At 29.4% G+C, this 22,575-nt stretch overlaps 1 protein-coding gene across 1 annotated transcript in view; it reads left to right on the top strand.

The window, feature by feature from the left end:
- Positions 1-1,522: 1,522 nt before the first annotated feature.
- Positions 1,523-22,575, top strand: part of LOC129981100 (uncharacterized) — a 577,941-nt gene continuing 556,888 nt past the window's right edge. Inside the window, exon 1 of the mRNA XM_056091770.1 lies at positions 1,523-1,831. Within this exon, the coding sequence (XP_055947745.1) occupies positions 1,538-1,831 (294 nt within the window). The 5' untranslated portion in view covers positions 1,523-1,537. The remainder of the gene's footprint in view (positions 1,832-22,575) is intronic.

Below are 22,575 nucleotides of genomic sequence, written 5' to 3'. Positions count from 1 at the left end.
CAAATCGTAATTCGCGGTTTGAATTAGGCGCAAATAATTGGCGAAAACATTGGCGATACTACATATTTTCCTCTTCCATGAAGGCAACCCTCATTATTACGTAGCCATAAGAAAACCAAAACAAAACCAGAAGAGCGGAGCAGAAAAATGAAAGAAGGTAGCGAAAAAAACAAAAAACAAATGGGGGATAGAAAGGAAAACATGTATCCTCTTAAGCTGGCGTAGAATTCTGTGCGAGCACGTGGGTTTTTTACGATTTTGCACCAACGCAAGAGTACTGTTTCAGTGTGTCGTAAAGCTCCAATGAATGTCTCTTACCGGAGTTTGCGGCACGGTATTCTCAGATTTATTCGTATGTTTGGTTCGCGAGAATGAAGGATTACCTTTAAGATGATGCAGTGCATTCGATTGAGATGGTAAGTTTTGTTTCGCAAGCGCTGTGTTCGATTTCTTCAGAAATTTGCAAATTGCTTGCGTGACCCATTGAACTTAGGGTAATATTATGCAATTGATTTTTTTCGAGATTATCGTACAAGAATAGGTCATAAATCGCTGAGTGAAATTTTTGAAATAGAAATTTTATTCTGAAGTGCATATGACATCCAGGATGGAGAATGCAAAATTAGGATAAAACGAATTTTAAACTTTTTCCTAATAGGAAAGAAATCATGTAGAAATATGCAAACGATTTTTTTTAATACTCAAAGATAAAAATCGAATATAGAATAAAGGTGATTTTAAATTGACTTCTATTTAGCATGTTGGAATTATAATGTAAAAAGTATGCGGCAGTTTTCGAATGTTTAAAAAATGGAAAATAATGCCACACAGTCTTTTCATTATCTGCAAATATTTTGTGGTTTATTGCAATAATGTTGATAAAAGCAGTTTTCTTGGAGAATTAAGATGTAATCTTCGTCCATTTTTAACTTTTTGTTTATTTGTTCAATGATAAGACATGGCTTTTCTGTGAATCATTAAAAAAAATGCCCCATGCTGATATGATTTTGCAATATTCTTAAAAGTGCAAACAAATATTTTCTTAAAAAGAAGTTCTCATTAGCAGTGACTTCCTGTTCGAGATAAAAATGGAAACAATCTTAGGTGAAGAGAAATGTCGGAAGATAAAAATAAGTTCAAAAGTGAAAAAAACTCGCAGTTATTTGTTGATGTTTGTTATGAATATCTAGGTCCGCTCTGTTCCAGAAAGTATACAACACTAAAAATAATTTAGCTTCGTCTTGCAACCATGTAAAATCTATGTCTTCTGAACGTGCTTAAAGATTATCTTTGAAGTGTTTGATATTGAATATTCACTAATCAACTTTATTCAATTATTAGTACATTTGCAGCTTGAATGTGTTTGAAGCAGTTCCAAATCTTGCTCTTTTTAAGTATTTCAAAAACTGATGGTGTTTTTTTTCATTTGAATATTCAATACAGAATGCACGTTCGTACGTAACAGGATCCACTTCTGTATCTGCGATCTATTGATTGCCTTGTATATTATATATCGATACCACTTCAAATCGATATTATGTCTTATATCGGAGTGATAACCATAGACAGTGAACCGGCGCACAGTGTGAAATTTCGAATAGGCTCACAGCGAAGACGAACATGGGAGCCTGAACAGGAGTACCCTAGGCCTAGGTACAGACGTAAACTTGGGCGTAGGGCCTCGAGTGTTGTGTCGTGTTTATGGGGTGACAGAATTGGAAAATGTTCCCGAAGAAGATCAGAATCGTTTTCAGATAGACAGACCTATCGTAGGTTATCGTGGAAAAGTTTGGATATATCTGTTATAACACCACATGGATCCATCAGACGGGTAAGTAATTTTAGAATTTTTTTCAAAGTTATATTTTAAAACTGAGATGCTGTTAACACCCTAGACTTTTATGGCATATTTTTCGAACCTCTATTTCATTTATGCCTATAAATGGGTTGTATTTTTTATACCATTGTTGTGTTTACGTCCATAAAATAATGGTATATTTTTGTGCCACTATTCTATTTATGACATATTTTTGTACCATGATTTTATTTATGCCATGTAATTTGTGATATATTTTTTTGCATCACATTTACCATAAATACTTATACACTTTGATTCTAATTAATAACTAAATTTACTAAAAGTAAAGAAAATTAAAACACTTACTATCATCAAGTTGACCTTTGTTTTCAAAGGTCAATTTAACGAGAGCAGATAACATTATTTAAATTTGCAGAAAAACTTTTTATTGATTTTGCAATTTACAAATTGTGTTTTTTGTTTTAACTTTATGAAATGTTATGGGAATTCGTATATATTTTTCATTCAATTTCGGTTATTTTTGTTTAGTTTTATGAATGTAGTTTGCGATATATTTTTTGCACCACATTTACCATAAATGTTTCTAACGCTTCATGATTTTAAGTTATATCCGAATTTACTATAAGTAAAGAAAATTAAAACACTTACTAGTTTTAAGTTGACCTTTTTTTTCAAAGGTTAACTTAAGGATTAACATTATTTGAATTTACATAAAAACTTCTTATTGATTTTGCAATATACAAATTGTGTTTTTTGCGTTAACTTTATGAAATTTTATGGGAATTTATGTGTATATTTTTCATTCAAATTCGGTTCTTTTTGTTTAGTTTCATGAATCAATAAAAACTTCATTCAATTTTAATATAAGCATTTTACAATTAAGTTTAGATTTAAAATTTTAAAAAAAATAATCCATTAAATATATTAAAAAAACAATTTTCCTAAGAAACGCTAATTGAATCAGCATTAAAAGTTACGAAAAACTTGATAGATGGTAATTGATATTAAAATAATTGGAAGTGATCATTTGGTTGATTAAAATAAATGTTTGACAGAAAATTTACTTTCGAGATCAATCAATATAGAAGTACTGTTGACAAGACTATAATAACAAGCAATTTTTAAGTATTTCAAAATCCAATAATATTAGTTGTTTAGGGATGAAACTATATATTAATTATCTCGTGCTATTTAATTTCTTTGAAAAACAAATTGCATTTGAACGTGGAAATAGAATTTCCACTTACCACAAACCAAATTTAAACTTTTCTGTTTTTTTACTATTTGATACATTTTTTAATATAAATATTTGTTTTCAAGTATTATATGAAAATGTCTTTTTATAAGTATATGTATTTCGTAATACATATGTATATGTATTTCGTATACATATTAATATGTATACGAAATTATATGTATACGTATATTAACATGTATTTCATAATACATATTTTTCTGTATAGCTATTCCAAATTTTAATATTCCAATTTATATTCTATATTTTTATTTTTTCTGCTTTCGTTACAAAAATTTATCTAAAATTGATTTTATACTTTAAATACGCATTATGCTTTCTGATTGATAATTTATTCTATCAAGGTAATTCTGATTATTAAGATTTTATTTTTGCCGTATAATATCAAAATATTTAATATATTTAATATTATGTTATATTTAATTATAAAGAGATATAATTAAGTATAATATAATATTCAATATTTATTATTTTTATCAAAAATTATTTTCATAATAAAAATTTTAATTACTATATTTAATATCAAAAGGTTGCATCGAATATCCTTCATAAATGTATAAATCAAAAATGGAATAATTAAATACATTGTAGCGAAAGTTACAAAATTAGACATGAGAAAATCTAATATTTCGAAAAATATTATACATCGCATAGACACTTAAATTTTAAAATTTTAGAAGATAGTTCGTAAATCTCAGTAAAAGACGCGCTCATTTTTTTAAAAACATTTTTTAAATGTTAAAATTTACCAATTATTGTTCCTTTCCTTAAAATTACTAAAAAAAATTTTTTAACTCTTATTTAAAAAAAATCCGAAATTGTTTGTCTTGTTATCTTTATGTATTTAAAATATTTACAAAAATTAACCTTAGTAATGGATTTTTTTTTATATCTTCTGTAACGTAAAATAATTACTTCTTATTCGTTTATTTTAACCCTTTGAACTCGGAAAAGTAATTCGACTCATATTTATTCACTTAAGACTAGGATTTGTTCACTGCTTCGAAATATTTCTAATTATTTTAATTTATATTTTCCCGGATTATTTTCCACATCTTTTTACCATTTTATAGATATTTTGAACAATTAAAATTAAAAATAAACAAATAAAATGTCAAAAAGATGCACCCTCTTGAATGATGAGTGAGAGTCATCATTAGAGTGCAAAGAGTTAATAATTCCTATGCGTCCATGGAAAATATAGAATTTGTCAATTTTAACTTTTAATTCTTAAGAGTAAAGTTAGGATATTAGGTGAAAATAAAAACATTAAATTTGTTAGATAATTTTGTCCCGTAAAAATGTTTCCCATAAATTTGAATTAATATCGAATATCAATTTAATCAAAAGCCTAATTTTTGAAAAAATGTTGATTTCTTTTAAATAGATATCGCATAGAAATATCTAATCAAAACTACTTGTCTGTAGCTTTAAAACGATAAAAGTTTTAAAGAACCAACAATTGAAATTGTATTTAAACAGCTGTTATTTGTCTAGCTTAAATTTCTATATTTTTTATACTCAAACATGAAATCAATTTTATTCAAATCAATTTTTTGAAACTTGATCTCTAAGCCAAATACTTTTCCTTAAAGGAGGGAAATCAATATTTGAATTTCGAACAAATGTAACACTGCTTATAAATTTCAATTGATAATCTTTAAATAATTAGTTTACTCGTAATAGAAATAAGCCTTAGATAAAATGTATTACAGAATTTTTTATAAGAAAATTATTAATGGGACAAAATTAATGAAGCATTTTTTACAGGAATTAATTTTTCCCTTTAAATAAGATTTAATCAAATGGGAATGATTTCTCCGAATCTTCTGACATATTCCTAATCCTTTGTACTGACATGAAAATTGACCTTCAGTTATGTCATGAAGGTCAAAGTGCTGAGACTTTTATTCTCAGAATTTCGGAAAATTCTCAGAAAATTGAATTTGCATTTTGAACGCCTTTTTCAGTTGATTAAAAACAAAATGCGACACAAAACTACAATTTTAATAATAAAATTACCGAATTTAGTTATAAAATAATATAATAATCTCGGAATCATTGCATTTTTGTGTGATCGCATTTACTAAGGGATGCAAAGACCGGTCGATAGTTTTTTAGTTCGAAACTTTATACGAATCTCAAGTTCATATACAAGTGGAGGATCTGGTTCCTCCCATCGATGCCGGGGCGTACTTCCTTCGGGAAGGGTTATACCGTGGCTCGTGATGGACCTTAGGACCCAACCACAGTGCCCGCCAGTGTTGCTGCTGCGGCGATCCGGTCATTCAGTTTTCTTTATCCGTGTGTTTTGGGGGGGAGGGGAGCCAGAGAGTCAGTGATATGACTACTAAATTTGTATACCAAATTTCATTCATTTTTTAATTTTTTACATATTTTCTTTTATATTCCTTGCTATCTCTTGTATTTAGATAGTCAGACAAATATCTCTGAGCTGGTTTCATCCAAACTTTTGTAGAAATCTACACAACTGGTGTTTTTCTGAAAGCATTGTATTCACAGACAGACTTTATGTAGATAAAGTGACAAACAGACATTATTCCAAAAATTTGCATTTCGAACTCGGAGAGGTCTGAATCCTGGAGATTCATCGAAATCTAGATTTCGAATTTTTTAGCGACTACAATAATTTCTCTTTGTATTACGTGAAAGTTAAAAATTGCTTATTTTATACTTTTTTAATGTTTTAATAATTTGTAGTATTCATTTTCTATAAAAAATAAAAATTACAAGTCTTATGTTTTAATAGTTGAAATAATTTAATAATAATGATTATATTGAATATCTGTCGCATTAAATAATTCCATTTGATATTAAATGTATCGATTTCATTATAATGAGAGCAATGAAAATTTGTATCTCTGGTAGTGTGAGGTATAATTAAACGAAGTATTTGGGCCGACTACATAAAATTTCCTTGTTCCAAAATTGATTTCATTTTATAGTGATATATTTTTAATCAGTATTTTTTTAACATTATTTAGTCGTAATATTTTCTGAAATTAACAGGATGTCCTGTAAAAATTAATTTATTAAGAATTTCGAAAATGGTTTCCTTTTTTTTTTCTTCATAAGCACTGGATCTTAATAACATATATTGGCAAACCATAATAACATGAAATAACATTATGAAAACAAAGTAAAGATATATTTCTGATTTTTCATATTTATTTTACTTCGTTACAATGATTTTGCCTGGTGAACTTCAGATGATAAAAGTCGAATCTAAAAAAGGGAATAAAATCATCAGAAGTATCCTAGAAATCCAGGAAACTTTTTCGCATACTCTTCAATAAAAGTATTACCTCCCCTTATACCGCATAAAATTGTGGGTCTTGGACAAAACTTTAAATTTGCTGAGCTTGATATTTTCACACGTGAATTTCATGCTTCGTAGCATAGTACAGAAAAATGATACTTGACTTATTTATAAGAAATTAGAAACAATAATTAGGAAGACCTAGTGTTTTTACTGAAACTAGTGCTAAATCTTTAGAGATTTTTTTTAACTATTTATTGATGCCATATGGGTAATACACAAGTACCAAAAATTCGAATATATATTTTGTATGCCTTATTTCAGACATGAATGAAACCAAAATTTGATAGAGAATTACAAATATAATCACAAGATCACATACCAAATTTCACTTTCCTAGCTTTTATGATTTATTTCGCGTTTTATTCCTTTTTCCGTTTATTCCGCGTTTTAACACGTAAAAATACATACCGACAGATTGTCAATCGCTTGACGGATTTGTTCCAAATTTGAAACAGATCTACATTATAGATGGTGAACCTATGTACCAAATTTTATTCATCTAGCCTTCTAGGTCGTGTAGTTATCGTGTTTACTTATACTAGGACAGTCAGACAGACTTCTTTTGCATATTCTTCGCTCAAAATCGGATAGAAACCTACAAATTTGGCATATAGACACCAAATTTTATCCGTTCTAACTTAAAGCGATTTGGACTTACTGCGTTCAGAGATAAAATCTGACGGCCAGACATAAATAATTCAAAAAGTTTTTTTTTTTTTTGGACTTAAAGAAATCTGAAATGCTAATATTTGTCATATTCTCAAGTTTGATACTTACAATATTTATATACTTTGCATACGGGAAAATAAAACTGGAATCAGTAATTGGTTATATGCCCCATCTTATAAGATTTCGGATGGTATGGTATTTGTAGAATTAAATCAAAAGCCTTTTCATTTATTTGTCCTGGCTATTTTAATATACAACAGAAAAAAAAAACGGAATAAATTTTCTAGATCATAGATTTAAGAATTCAAGCATCTTGAAGAATAATTCCTGGAGAATCGATCATGCCTCTTCCGTGCATCAGAATGGCGCAGACCGCCTGTGATCTAACAACCGACAATCAATCATTTGTTCTAAAATTATTCCAGTAGCATTGGCCGCCCGAATCCCGCAGGCGATGAAATTTCACTTGCCAATATCTGATATAGTATTGAAAGAAGAGAAAGTGTCTTGTGGAAAGCGACACGGTTCTTAGACGACAAACCCAATTTAATGGTCAAATGAGCCGTGACGCTGAAAAACTGCTTAAAATTCTTGGACTACTTTATTCTTTTGTCTGACCGATTCTTAAGAACATGCAGTAGTCTTTCCGAGGCGGAATGCAAATTGTTCATCCGGGTAATTATTTAATAGAAAACGATTTTTTTTTTCCGCCTCTCCAGAATTTTATTTATTTTATTCCAGACAGAAATGTTGATAAAAAAATGTTTTTAAGTTTTGGTAGAATTTTTTTTTCTTTTCTCCTTTTCTGTATTAGTTATCTAAAAAGCAACACAAATGTTTTAAATAAAGGAAAGAACTTAAGTATTTCCGTTTAGTGTTATAAGTTTTCTAAAAGCTGGAAAATTATAGGATTAATTGTATTTTTTAAAGGAAATATTTCTGCTTCTTTTTTGTAAATACCGATAAGATATTTCTTACTTTGTTTCTTTATTGGTATGTTTGATATAAAAACGCCAATTCAAATATTTTTTTAGCCGGATATTCTATGTATTTAAATAAAGTTTTGAAAATAATATTTATATAGCTATCAAATAAATATCGATAACAAAATAGAATAGCGCCAATTTATATCTGATGAAAATATTATATTTAATATAAATTGAATGGCAGAAAAATTATAATAATTGAAAAAAGAGTCCATTATTTCTTTATTTCAAAGAAAATATTTGAAGTTCAACTAGAAAGCTAGAAATATGTTTATATATATTTTTAAAAAAACTTTATCGTGATTTTTTGTTATAAAATCTTTTAAAATTCTAGAAATTGCTGACTTTGTACATAGACAATGGTTTAGAAAAACAACTTGGGTTTTTTTATTTATATTTTTTTACACTTCGACATGTATTTTTTGGTTTATTTATGCATCAGCATATATAATTTCACCATTTTTTTCTACTTTTAAATGTGAAAACTCGACAATTACTATGTTCTCTCAACACCTCCTAAAGTAGGAGGTGTTGGCTCTCTACTCAGATATTTTTGAATTTTGATAAGCTTTACCCTTCGTCTTTAAGCAATTTTTAATCCTTTTTTCTTATAAAATCGCGAGCTGTTTTTAATTTTATTTATATATAATGCTTGAGAATAAACCCAAATACTTTTTTCACGATGTTAATTTTATTTACATACAATATTATAAATGTTTTTAGTTAATTCGTCTGGAATAATTAACCCTTATGTTCATTTTGTATAGTATACCATACATACAACTTTATATAACAATATATTTATATATATATATACATTTATTATATGCCTTTATATATATTATTATATATATAATATTTATTATATACATTTAATTTTAATTATATACATTTTTTTTTTTTTTTTTTGCTTTTCTTCAAAAAGCAATCTTGCCACGATAAGTGTTAAAAAGACATTTATATATTGGTATAGGCAACAAGCTTAAAAGGAACTTTTTAACCGAACTTTTCCGGAGTACATTCATTTAACATATATAATTATTCTTAAATTTTCTTTGAACAAAATACATATTGTACAATTAGAATAAAGTTAAGGAAGCTTGATGTCATTTAAAAATTGTTGTAATTCGTTATTTTGATTTTCAAATTTAATTGGTACATTCTAAGATTATTTTCGTTTCTCAAAACGTTTGTCTGCTGATTCTTCAGAGGTGAAACGTATGCTAGATTGCTTACTTTTTCTTGGTTTAGGAAAATATTTGGAAGTAAAGCGAAATCAAAGCATTATGATATATTCAAATATGACTCAATTCTTTTGCGATGGAACTAAAATTATATTGACAAGTAGAAATAAACTTGCAATAAGATGCAATTTTCAACATATTTATGTTGCCGTAGTACTTTACATAGACAGCACTACAACTGAAAACATATTCAGCAGCAGTCTTTTTATATACCTGGAGGAATATTCTAAAACACTCAACCAGAGAAAATATTTACATATATTAAATTTACATACATTAAATTTGTATATAAATTAAACAAAGGAAATAAATGTAAGGATAAATGTTCTTGGACTTGGGTCCTTGGCATGGTAGAGCAGTGCTCTAACCGGACAGTCCTCAGCTAGAATGCAACAATATGCTTTGCTTTGAAACAAAAATAAAGAAAATATTTTTGTGCAAAAAATATTTAAATTGTAGAATTAACTAATTTTTCCTAATATATTCTAGCACTAATACTTTATTACAATTCGTAACTTTGTATCTTAAATGAATACTTTGTAAGCAAATTTTTTTTCTTCTCCCAATCATCAACTGTTCATTTGAATATTCAACTATCCGGATCATGAATGGTTCCAATTAATCTGAACATCTAGAGGTCTGCTGCTTTTAAAAACGTCTTAAATTTTTTCAGTTTTCGAAAATTGCATTTTGGGTCTTTTTGAAATCGCACAATTTCTAAGAAAGATTAGTTCAATTAGATGAATAATCTTTTTCGAAACTACAGGAGGACTAGTCTGGAACACATATCTCAATTCCGAACATGGGCATGGAAAGAATATTTGAACCAAAAAAAAAAAAAAAACCCTATTCAAATGTTAGTTGGAGGATGTTGACTTCCAGTATAATTTAACTAATTTTTTAACTAATAACTAATTTTTAATTAACATTTGGAGCCTTCTGATTTGTATAAAATAATGCTTCAGTATTTTATAATGGATATTATGTGCCTAAGAGACAGGACATTTTGCTTGTCATTTATTGAAAAGTTTTAAAAATCGAACTCTAAATCGTCCCCATTCCGACAATTATATTCTTTACCACAATTGCCGCTTCATTTCATTGCTATAAAATCTTACTTTTTGGCATTATTGGCGATTGATCCGTTCTTCTTCAGTTCTTTATCTCACACAAAATGATGTGTCTTGATTTGTTACTAAATTATTAATTAACCAAATTAATTAATCAAATTAAATTTTTTTAATAAGCTAAATGAATCCCTTTTCTTATTCTAATTAAAAGCCTAAAAATATTTTAATATAATATGACTAGAAAAAAATGGCCTTTTAAAGGGTTAAAATCGTCGAGCCTCCGGTCTCCTCATGTAGTATGTCGTATAATTTCAAAAAATATTTTGATTGCCGAAAGTTTTTCTTCTTTTGAATATACCTCAACTTCCTCTTTTCATTTGTCGGACATAAAGCTTAAAGCAATCCACCAAATCGATTTGACTTAAAATCTATTTTTCCAAGTTCCGTCTCGTTTCGTTTTGTTTGCAAAAACCTCATTAAGCTATTCACCCACACTTCCGAACACGTCCTCCCGTCTTTCAAAAATATACACCCAATTTTTGTGTCTGTCTATCCGTTCATCCTTCGGCGACCTTGCGTCCCGAAATCACGTTTCGAGGGTCACCCAAATCCATTGCCTTTCTCCAGAGACGCGTGCATAACGTGGGAAGCTCGTTAGCCTGGAAATCAAATCAATGAGTGTTAGTTCTTTGATTTGTTGGATTAAGTCCCATGTAGATTTAAAAAAGGGAATTAATAAAGGTTTTTCTTTATGCTGAGGATGAATCTGAAACGATACTCGAAAATCGTTCCGACTTCATTCGTGTAGTCCTCGATTTTTTTTTTTTTTGAATTGATAAGCTTATACATACGATATTGATTTGTTAGCCTGGAAATCAAATCAATGAGTTTTAGTACTTTGATTTGTTGGATTAAGTCCCTTTTTTAAATCTACATGGGAGTTATTAAAGGTTTTTCTTTATGTTGAGGATGAACCTGAAACGATACTCGAAAATCGTTCCTGCTTGATTCGTGTACGCCCCGATTCTTTTTGAATTGATAAGCTTATACATAAGATATTGATTTGTTGAATCCCGATTCAGAGGCTTGAATATAACTACCTCACATCGGGTCCCTGGAAATGACAGATAGAATCTTGTTTTCGAATCTGTATAATATGCTCGAGAATTTATTCAAAAGAGGAGCAACGAAGAAGCTTTGTGTGTAATTGGCGTCAATTCATTTTCTAAATATGGTTCAAGCACTTCAGTTGGATTTGAATCCCGTTTTTAAAGCTACATGAGAATTATTGAAAGTTCTCTCCTAATTTTATGTTGAGGCATGTACCTGAAACGACATTCGAAAGTAATTCCAACTTGACTCGTGTGGACCCCGATTCCTTTTGAATTGTAAGCTTAGAGATACAATATTGATAGGTTAAATCTCGATTAAGAGGCTTGAATATAATTCTTCACATCGGGCTTTGGAAACGACAGAGACCAAATCTTGGCTACGAATTTGGAGAAGAGATTCGATAATTTATTCGAACGAAAAGCAACGAAGAAGTTTTGTGTGTAATTGACATTAGTTCATTCTATAAGCATGGCTCAAGCACTTCAGTTGGATCAGATCCTATTTTTGAAGTTACATGAGAACTATTAAAATTATTCCCTAATTTTGAATTGGTTTAAAGATAAACTTGGCGCCACACTAGAAAAATGAACCAAATTGACTCGAGAGTTCTGGTTAGTTATGAAATAGTGGGTTTATAGATACAATTTTGATTAGCAAAATTGCTGGCAGGCCTTGGAAATCTTGGCTCCGAATCTGGAGAATGGATTCGAGAATTAATTTCAACGAAAAGCAACGAAGAAGGTTTGTATAGAATTGACGTCAGTTCATTCTATAAACATGGCTCAAGCACTTCAATTGGATTAGAGTCCCATTTGTATTAAAATTGCCTCCTAATTTTGAATTGATGTTGAGGATGAACTTGGAATCACATTAGAAAAATGTACCAACATGACTCAAGAGTTCTGGTTAGTTTTTAATTGGTAGGCTTATAGATACAATTTTGATTAGCATAATTCCTGTCAGGCCTTGGAAACTGCGGAGTGAGGCTTGGTTTCCAATCTGGAGAATAGATTCGAAAATTGTTTTCAACTAAGAGAAGCTTTGTGTGGAATTAATATCAATTCATTCTATAAACATGATTCAAACGCTCACAGCAATGAAATTTGGAGAATGTCAAACCGACTTCAGGTGTCTTCTTTTATAATTCAGCAATATTATATCCTGAATCCTCATCATTCGTCTGTACGTCCAGTATGCATGAGGACACAGCAAAGTTTTGAGGTCGATACTGATATTTGGCATAGGGTTTGATCATTAAACATGTGGATATAAATGACATTTTGCGGGCTGATTACATATAGTTCTGCCAGCTCAGTTTGTATGTGACTATAAACTCAACAAACTCTCATTCCTCAAACATTCACCTCCTGAATTCTAGTGAATGGAATTCAGTACATTATTTTACAACAATATCAATCACTGTTAAGTTTGGACCAGACATGTAAATGTGTGGATTGTCTTGTTTATCTATTTTAACGTTTATACAGGAATGTGATTACCAAAAACACAACAAATTAAAGGAATGAAATTTTGTCTGTTGTTTTGATATTACTAATGTAGTTCTATATCGAATTTTCATCCTATTTTATTAAAAAGCACTGGAACAAACTTTATAATTGATTCTTTTTACTATACTGGATTTATAGGCGTTTGTATGGAAATATTATTACTAAATGCACAATAAATTAAATGAATGAAAATTTGTGTATTGTTTTGATATTACTATTGCAGTTCTGTGTCGAATTTTCTTCTCGATTGATTAAAAAGCACTGGAACAAACTTTACAATTGATTATTTTTACTATACTAATAAGGTATATACAAAACGTATCGCATCCTGTACGTGTTGTACCGGATGTTATCGTTAGATGAAGAGGCAAGCGTAAAATACTATTTAGAATGTACGAAAAAATGAAGAGAGAGCACCCCTAATGGATTTATTTTTTTAATACCAGTTTGGTCAATGATTCCTATGCGAACGTATATTGTTTGAAAGAACGGTGGGATGTTTTAAAAATATAAATAATGTTCAAATTTCAAAAAAATTTCAATAGTATGCAGTTCGAAAAGTTTACCACTTGCATGAAGAATGTTGAAGTCTTCACGGTTCATCAAGTGATACTGCTGGAATTCAATCAGTTCAGTTACTGTTCCATGCTACTGAATTTAAATACCACAAGGAACTATTCAAAGGTAGCCATTTCACAATATGATCATTAACATTAACTCAAAATACACAGTGAGTAGTGCTAGAAAAAAGATGTAGACTTTTTTTGTTTAGATTGTATCTTCCCTATCTTCCATCTCATTGTATCTTCCCTCCGTAGACTAAACTTTAAAACTTTGACTAGAATAGACAGTTTACTAACTGTATACAACGCAAATTTTTGATGTAATGGTGGTGGCGAGTTCAACTTTAACCAAATCTCTTGCCCAAAGAAGACTGCAAAGGATCGAAGCTTATTCACGGGAAAACAAGAGAGAGAAAAAGCATCTCGTATTCGAAGTATATAAAGTTCTGCAATTGTCAAAAATGTGAGATTATGGCGAATTTCTCCATTTTATACCTATTAGTCCGAAAAACCTATTTTGGGAATCGCATATCTATTTGTAGCAAACACGATAGTTAAAAAAAAAAAGTTTGAAATGGACAACTGAAATTTGCAAAGTGGTCTTTAGATTAAATTTGGGTAACTCTTTTATAGTTTTTTGAGATTTTGAACAAAATCCATGGACAGAAAAATTATCTACTCGAGTACAAGTGAACGCAATAACAACAAAAAAACGTGAAAACGAGATGAATATAATGTCGGATACAGTTTTAATATTCTAAATATAGATTCAAACCAAATTTTGGTACTTTTCCATTAGCCGGCGCAAATGTCGCCAATTGTGAACCAAATGCGAATTTGGCGGAATTCTACATTATTTGGCGATTTTTCGCTTGCGCCTGGCTAACGGATTGTAAACTAAACGCGAATTTGGCGTAAGAAATTTGGCGGAATTCTACATTATTTGGCGATTTTTCGCTTGCGCCTGGCTAACGGATTGTAAACTAAACGCGAATTTGGCGTAAGAAATTTGGCGGAATTCTACATTATTTGACGATTTTTCGATTGCTCCCGGCTAACAGATAAGTACCCAGATTTTGAATGAAATGCTTCTGGAGGTTGTCCATCTATCATTCTGTATATTCTTTTGCATGATGGGATAGCTCAAAAGTGCAACTATAATACACTCCCAAGTGTCTGGTTCGCGACTATCCGGCCTAGTTTTCTTTTATCGTAATTAAGTTAGGCATTACAAAATTTATGTTAAAATGTTAACAGTTTATATCTTGAACTTACTTTTTCTCTTATAAATTCTTGAAACGTTTAGTGCAGTATTTAAATTACCAGAATAGAGCCAGAGCCTTCTATTTTAACTCAACGCGTTACCGGCAAATGCTTCTATGATTCACCGTGTCGTGTTCACATTCTACACTTGAGATAAATGGAGAGCTTGGCACTCAATAAAAAGTGTGAAAATACGTATTATAACAATGAGTTTTGTACAAAAACTTCATCTTCTGGTATTAGTGGGTAAAGAAATGAATTTATAGAACTCCGGCCAATCCGGCTATTTTTATTATCCGGCCTGCTCTTCCGCCACATTAGGCCGGATACTCGGGAGTTTACTGTACTTAGATACATGAATTTGGCATATGATCTTATTACTAAAAAAAAACTTTTATTGCTTAAATATTCGGTTTTATTCCCTACATTACGAAGCACAGAATGATTGATTGTGGTTCCGAAAATGAAATTCTAAACACTCATGTCATTTTCTGACTCGAACCAAGGTGCGTAATTTTTATGCGAGAAAAGGAATAATGCCTTTATTAGTGACTACATGATAACGCTTCAGAGAGAACATTGCCAGCTGTTTAATTTAGTATAAATGAGTTTTTAGAGTTCTTTATTGCTTGCCATTTCTAATAGACTGATATGAGAAAATTGTAATCAAATTGGTCACCATGGGGAAATATAAATTGTGTTAAAAAAGGGTGAATAATCTTGTTCTCTTTGACCTCGGCATTTATATGTAATTACTGATAGATAATTATGCATTAACGATAAAAGTATAATGATAATTTAACTTAATTATAAAACACCCTTAAGGTTGAAATCATACAAACAGAATCGGCAAAGGACGGAGTTGCGAACTTATTAACATTTGCTTTTGAGTTGTTGAACTTTACTGCAACTGTAAAATAATGGCTTTCCGGTTCTATTTATTGCGTGATGGCAAGACGAAATATATAATTAACTTCTGACCTTAACATGTTCTACAGGTGATCTGTTATACCTCTTCTAAGCAAATTAATTGAATATCTGAAAGAAGGCTGGGGTGATTATTTTTCCTACTTTCATTTTCTTTCTATAGACAGGAAATTTTAGTTGAAATAATTGAATGAATAAAGTTATTAAAATATTATTGTAATTTGGAAAAAAATATTAAACTAGACAGGCCAACATCGAAAGGTTTTGAACGTGAGTTTTTAAATTTCTAGTAGTTTTTAACTACTAGAAATTTAAAATTATTTTTTAAATTTTATTTTTTAGCAGGTTTCTTTCAATAACTGTTTCATAAAATTTAATTCTTAATTACATCTGTATTTCAGCGATAAAATAAATAAAATAGAATTTAAATTAAACCAGCCTCTTGATTGAATGGATTTTGTTGATGATTTCAATTGTCATTGATTGATTCAAGAATTTCAATTTACTCTTGAATGTAGTAGGCAGGATCATTCTACTCTTACTCACTTTCTCAGTGGGCACCTTGTAACTATAATATATAGGGTGTTCATTAATTATTGTCGGGGTTTCCGTATCTCATAACTTTCGAATAAAAAATATTACGCAAAAACCGATTACGTATTCGTAAATTACAACTCAAAGAATTTTATTAATGATATTAAAGTGTAAAGCTTGCACAATTTGCAGGTTGTAGGCATTCAGTTGAAGGCGATTATGTATTCGTAAATTAAAACTCAAAGAATTATGAATACGTAAATTACATCTCAAAGAATTATATATTCGTAAATTACAACTCAAAGAATTATATATTCGTAAATTACAACTCAAAGAATTATGAATACGTAAATTACAACTCAAAGAATTATGTATTCGTAAAGTACAACTCAAAGAATCGCCTTCAGCTGAATACCTACAAAGTGCAAATTGTGTAAGCTTTACACTTTATTATCATTAATAAAATTCTTTGAGTTGTAATTTACGAATACGTAATCGGTTTTTGCGTAATATTTTTTATTCGAAAGTTATGAGGTACGGAAACCCCGACAATAATTAATGAACACCCTATATTATGAGGGTTCTAAGCGCTTTGAAGTCTGCCTCAATTGATTGACCAAAAGGCTTCACCTGATCACATTCTTATTGGTGTAGGCCTCTCCATGCAAGATTTTATTGACAGTCCATTGTTAGTAATGGACAGGGTGTACAATTTCATAGATATGATATAGCTCTGCTGTTCTTGAGGATGTGTAACAAAAATTCCCTAACTTAGCTTGATCACAAGTTAGGCAGCATTTAGTTTGATCACAAGTTAGGCAGCATTTAGTTTGATAACAAACTAGGCAGCATTTAGTTTAATCACGCATTTTTTATTGTGAAAGAATTCCCTAACTTATTGTGATTAGGTAACACATAGTTAGGTAACGCATAGTTTGATCGCAAGTCAGGCAGCATTTAGTTTGATCGCAAGTCAGGCAGCATTTAGTTTGATCGCAAGTCAGGCAGCATTTAGTTTGATCGCAAGTCAGGCAGCATTTAGTTTGATCGCAAGTCAGGCAGCATTTAGTTTGATCGCAAGTCAGGCAGCATTTAGTTTGATCGCAAGTCAGGCAGCATTTAGTTTGATCGCAAGTCAGGCAGCATTTAGTTTGATCGCAAGTCAGGCAGCATTTAGTTTGATCGCAAGTCAGGCAGCATTTAGTTCGATAGCAAGTCAGGCAGCATTTAGTTCGATAGCAAGTCAGGCAGGATTTAGTTTGATCGCAAGTCAGGCAGGATTTAGTTTGATCGCAAGTCAGGCAGGATTTAGTTTGATCGCAAGTCAGGCAGGATTTAGTTTGATCGCAAGTCAGGCAGGATTTAGTTTGATCGCAAGTCAGGCAAGATTTAGTTTGATCGCAAGTCAGGCAAGATTTAGTTTGATTACAGGTAGCATTTTTTATATCATTCTGTCGATTATAATTTTAATTTGTTTGATTATATTTTCAATATATAACTTCTTGATATCCTTTCTTGATCTTTTTCTTGATCTTCATTTTCCTTTAAATTTTACAAAATAACTGCCCACCTTCGGCGACCAACCAGCTTTGAAAAGTACATTTTATCATCCGAAATGAGAGTACAATGTTAAATTATATTTGTAAAACAATTATATATTAATCAAATTTGTTAGTTATACTCGTAAATGGCGAGTAAAATAATCGAAATCGGTCCAGTTATTGAGGCTGTGCATTGTATCAAACTTTTATTTTGCAGTATAATTGGAAACTTTTAGAATGGCGCTGAAAGAGCGGAGGATAGGCGAATACCGATGACGCATCTAAGCTATCAATAACTTTCAAATTAAAATAAATTTGGGAAATCGGTATAGTCACTGAGATTAAGGAACTCTTCATTTTTCTTAGCTTTCTGAATCTAAATTATGTAAAATGAAGTATTGGTTTTGAGATTTCTTCAGAAATTGGAGAGTGGAGATTTCAGACAATCAACTATTAATAGTACTTCAAGAAGTCATGAACTTTCCTATAAAACAAAAGTGGCGAAATCGGAATAGTGTTTGAGTCTGGAGTTGGTTTTGCCAGTTATTTTAAATACATAGATAAATTCAATTTCAATTTTAAATGCATAGATAAATTAAATGAGATTCGAACCTCTCGTCTAATTTATAATAACATTGATGATGATATAAATTTGATTCGTGAATTTTAATTAGGATTAATTGCTTCAACTGTTGTATGCTGGGATTAACAATTTTTTATAACACACAATATACATAAAAATATTAGTTTGCAAACATTGTCTTGTGATAAAAAGATTTTGAAATATGTTAAGTAATTTGTTAATAATAAACTGAAGAATCTAATTTTTATTTTTAATTTGTCTTGCAAAAGCTGAAAAAATATTCCTGTTGATTATTTACATTATCATTTGATTGATATAAAGGGAAACATTGGTTACAAAACCACGGTTAAAAGTAATTTTGAAAATTTGTTTGAAAATAATATTATATCACGGTAAATAAAATTTAAAATTGTTATATTTTTTTTTACAATAATATGCTCTAAAATTATTTAATGGAACATTAAAATTTCTGTAAATATTCAATTATTTAATACTAGTTAAAATTTTATAAAATCTATCTGTTGAAAATCTGCTACTCAACAAAAACAATTAGTCTTTTCTATAGAGTGTTTTGAGTGATATTTATATCAAGCTATTTGAATAAAGTTATGAAAGTTTAGAAGCATTATTATGTTAAAATAAGGAAATCTAAGTATGGAACTAATTTGGTGAAACAAATATAAAGCAAAAATTTTCTGAATGGCTGATTTTGAACGACTTCTTCGTCGTGAATTTACAATATATGCATTCAGAAATACTATTATGTTAGAAATAATGATAATAATAATAATAATCTAATTGTAAAGCTGATTTGATAAAACAAATATAAAGCATAATTTCTTTATTGACAGTCCTATTTAGAAGAAAAGTGATTGAAATTAGCTTAGTGAAATTTTACTATTCTCAAGAGGGTTTTTTTATTACTACTCTGCTTGCGTTTATTTAAGAATCGTGCAATCTGATGCAAGTCAAGTTTTTTTTTTTTTTTTTTTTTTTTTTTAATGGCCATATATCACTCAAACAAAAAACATTTTAGAGCTCATCAAATAAAACTTTCTATTCAGTCATGCTTTTTATGAATAAGTAAATAGACTATAATATACAAAGTAAAAAAAATACGAGAATAAAAGATAAGAACAATAATGGTAAACATTGCGCAAGCATAAATAATTTTGAAAAATGATGTTAAATTCCATACCTGTTGTAAATATAGTGAATTCTTTTTTAGTGGGGGATATATTCCGCATAATAATAAATCGCATTGTACGGAATATGCATCGTCTGACGAAATTAATGCAAGTACAAGTATGTTTTTAATTTATAACTACGCTTATTGCAAGTGAGATTAGTTGATTTTAAATTTGCGTTTATTGCCTCTTAATTTTTAAACTCTACTTTATTTTTCCTATATGAAGTATACAAAGCGAAAATATTGTAATAATCGAACTATTCGAATTCTGCATTTCAGACTTCTCTGAGTTCAAAACCTACATTTTTCGGATTTATGTCTGTTGGTCTTTAAATACAATAACGCAAAAACGTTTTTAGATTATTGTGTATTTTACTGAATTTCACATCGATTTTTAAATTTCTATCAGGTTTTGAACGAAATCATTTAGACGAAGTTTCTCCAAGTGAATACAATAATTACAAAATTTAAAGAAAACTAGGCACATGGGTTTAACAGATCAAATGTAGATTTCGATCAAAATTTGAATCAAATTTGTGCAAGATTTGAACATCATTCTGTCGATACTTTCGCACGCATGTAAACCAATAACTCAAAAACACATTGATTTAAACAAATGAAATTTGGGTACTTTGGGATTATCTCGTCGACATGTCATCGCTGGCAAAAATGCGCCAATCCTTTGGTGCCATCATAATGAGAAACAATTTGCGGATATTGGCGCAAAGCTACCTTTTTGGCGACAATATCTGGTTTGGCAAAAGAAAATGGTCGAAGGGATAATCCCAAAGTACCGAAATTTAGAATGTCATGTTGTGAGTATAATAATACTTCTGTGTAACATTAGGGTTTCAATCAATTGGAATAAAAATGTCAAAAATATCAGAATTCTGGGAAAATGTCTATTAAATGCATGCTAAAGAATATTAAACAAAATAAATTGCGAAAGATCACATAAAAAAAATCAATAAAATGCTACATTCGCGCCAAAGATCTATATTCCGTATTTATTTATTTTTTTCGCCAATCAAAAAATTATGCGAGAGAAAGGGTAACAACAGCTTTATTAGAGAGCTTTTAAGAAAAGTGGATATTCATCAAAATCAATTTTTTTCACTAATACAGTACTTCTCTTTACATACTTCATATAAGAAAAAGTAAACAAATTATCAGAGAATAGATATTTGCTGAGGAATTCTATTGAAATGACCTAATAAGTATATAAAACAACAGAAACTATATCTTTGTCATATCTGTAATAGCTTAAATTTACTTATTTATTCAAGCTGTAATTTTTTTTATAATTTTGAAATGGATCGACTAACATAAAATTCCAGTTTTTCTCAAAATATCTATGAATTCTGAGAAAGCATTTCATTTCCGAAGTGCGCAACGAGGCGCAATTTAGAATAAATTAAATCTTTGTCAACATATTTTGTTGGTGTTAATTTTAAACGAACCAAAACGATCCCCACTTTGTAAATTTTAAATTGATATTTAATCTCAAGAGATTATTATACCTTTAACCAGTTAACTATTTTTGACGAGTATACTCGTCATAAAAAAGTGCAACATTTTGCGTTATGACGAGTTTATTCGTCAATAGTAATAAGTAGTAACAATTTGCAATTTGAATTACTATTTTAGTAAAAACTGAAACGCATGCGCAAATTTCAAGATGTTTAAAATATTTTGAGGTCAAGTCGAAATCAAAGGAACAAATAAAATATTATTATGCACTGTACCATGCATTGCTCAATACTTTGTTTGAGCTTTGTTCTCTAACAGCAAATTAAAATAATAAATTAATTTTTTGTTTCTTTTCGTTTATATGCAAAATGTATGCTAGTTTAAGTAAATAAATAAATGTGATTATTGAAATAAAGAAACATAAAAGTTATTTCATTATAATATAATTTCGTACTACACATACTGTGTTTAACGAGTATGCTCGTCATCGGTAAATTTTCGCAACACAATTTAGATACGCATTTTCAGAAGAGTTCGAAACAGTTAATTAGTTAAGTTGTAATAGTTATTTTAGACATTAGAATTTGAAAAATCAAATCTTTCTAAATAAAAAAAAAACTTGAGAAAAGAAAAAAAAATCCTGAGATTGTTATTTTATTTATAACAACTATTATTATTTAATTGAAAATGTGCATAAATATATTTAAAATATGAACCTGTTTAAAAGAAAACATACTGAACATTAAAAATACTAGCTGAAAATAATATATTTTTTTTTCATTTATTTAAATTGGTCTGGTTCATTTTAATCCAAAATGTTTCATCAATTATACACCACAATGCCTCTGTAAGTGGTTATTTAAATCCAATTATTATATTTCGTGCCCTTCAATGTTAATAATTTTGAAACGCTTTAATGAGTTTTCCTGTATTAGAAATACCTTTAAAAACAAATTTCTTTCTGAAAAATTCTCGCTTATAATCAAATATGTTATCTGAATACTTTTTTTGTAGATTGACTCATTGATTCCTTTAACTGAATTACGAAATTTCCAATTACAGAGAAATTTATAAACAAATTTAAACTGCAACTGCAGTTTTCTTCAAATGCTAGCAAGAAAAAAAAATTTTTTTGTTACAAATTATATGCTGTATATTCATATCAGTACTTCGGTTTAATAAACCATCTATAAACGGATTCAAATCTATTTATTTAACCCTTTAAAGGGCCATTTTTTTCTAGTCATATTATGTTACATTTTTAGACTTGAAATTAGAATAAGAAAAGGGATTCATTTAGCTTATTAGATAAATTTAATTAATTAATTTGGTTAATTAATAATTAAGTAGCGAATTAAGACACATCATTTTGTGTGAGATGAAGAACTGAAGCATCTAAGTTTCTGTCTTTCTAAAAAAGTGTGTCAGAACTTATGCCAACCTATATAATTTCATACAAAGATTGATAAATTTGGTGGGACCCATACTTCCCAAGGCC

Source organism: Argiope bruennichi, chromosome 8 (genome assembly GCF_947563725.1).
Source record: "Argiope bruennichi chromosome 8, qqArgBrue1.1, whole genome shotgun sequence".
NCBI classification, from domain to species: Eukaryota; Metazoa; Arthropoda; class Arachnida; order Araneae; family Araneidae; genus Argiope; species Argiope bruennichi.
This window is presented reverse-complemented; position numbering and strand designations above follow the sequence as displayed.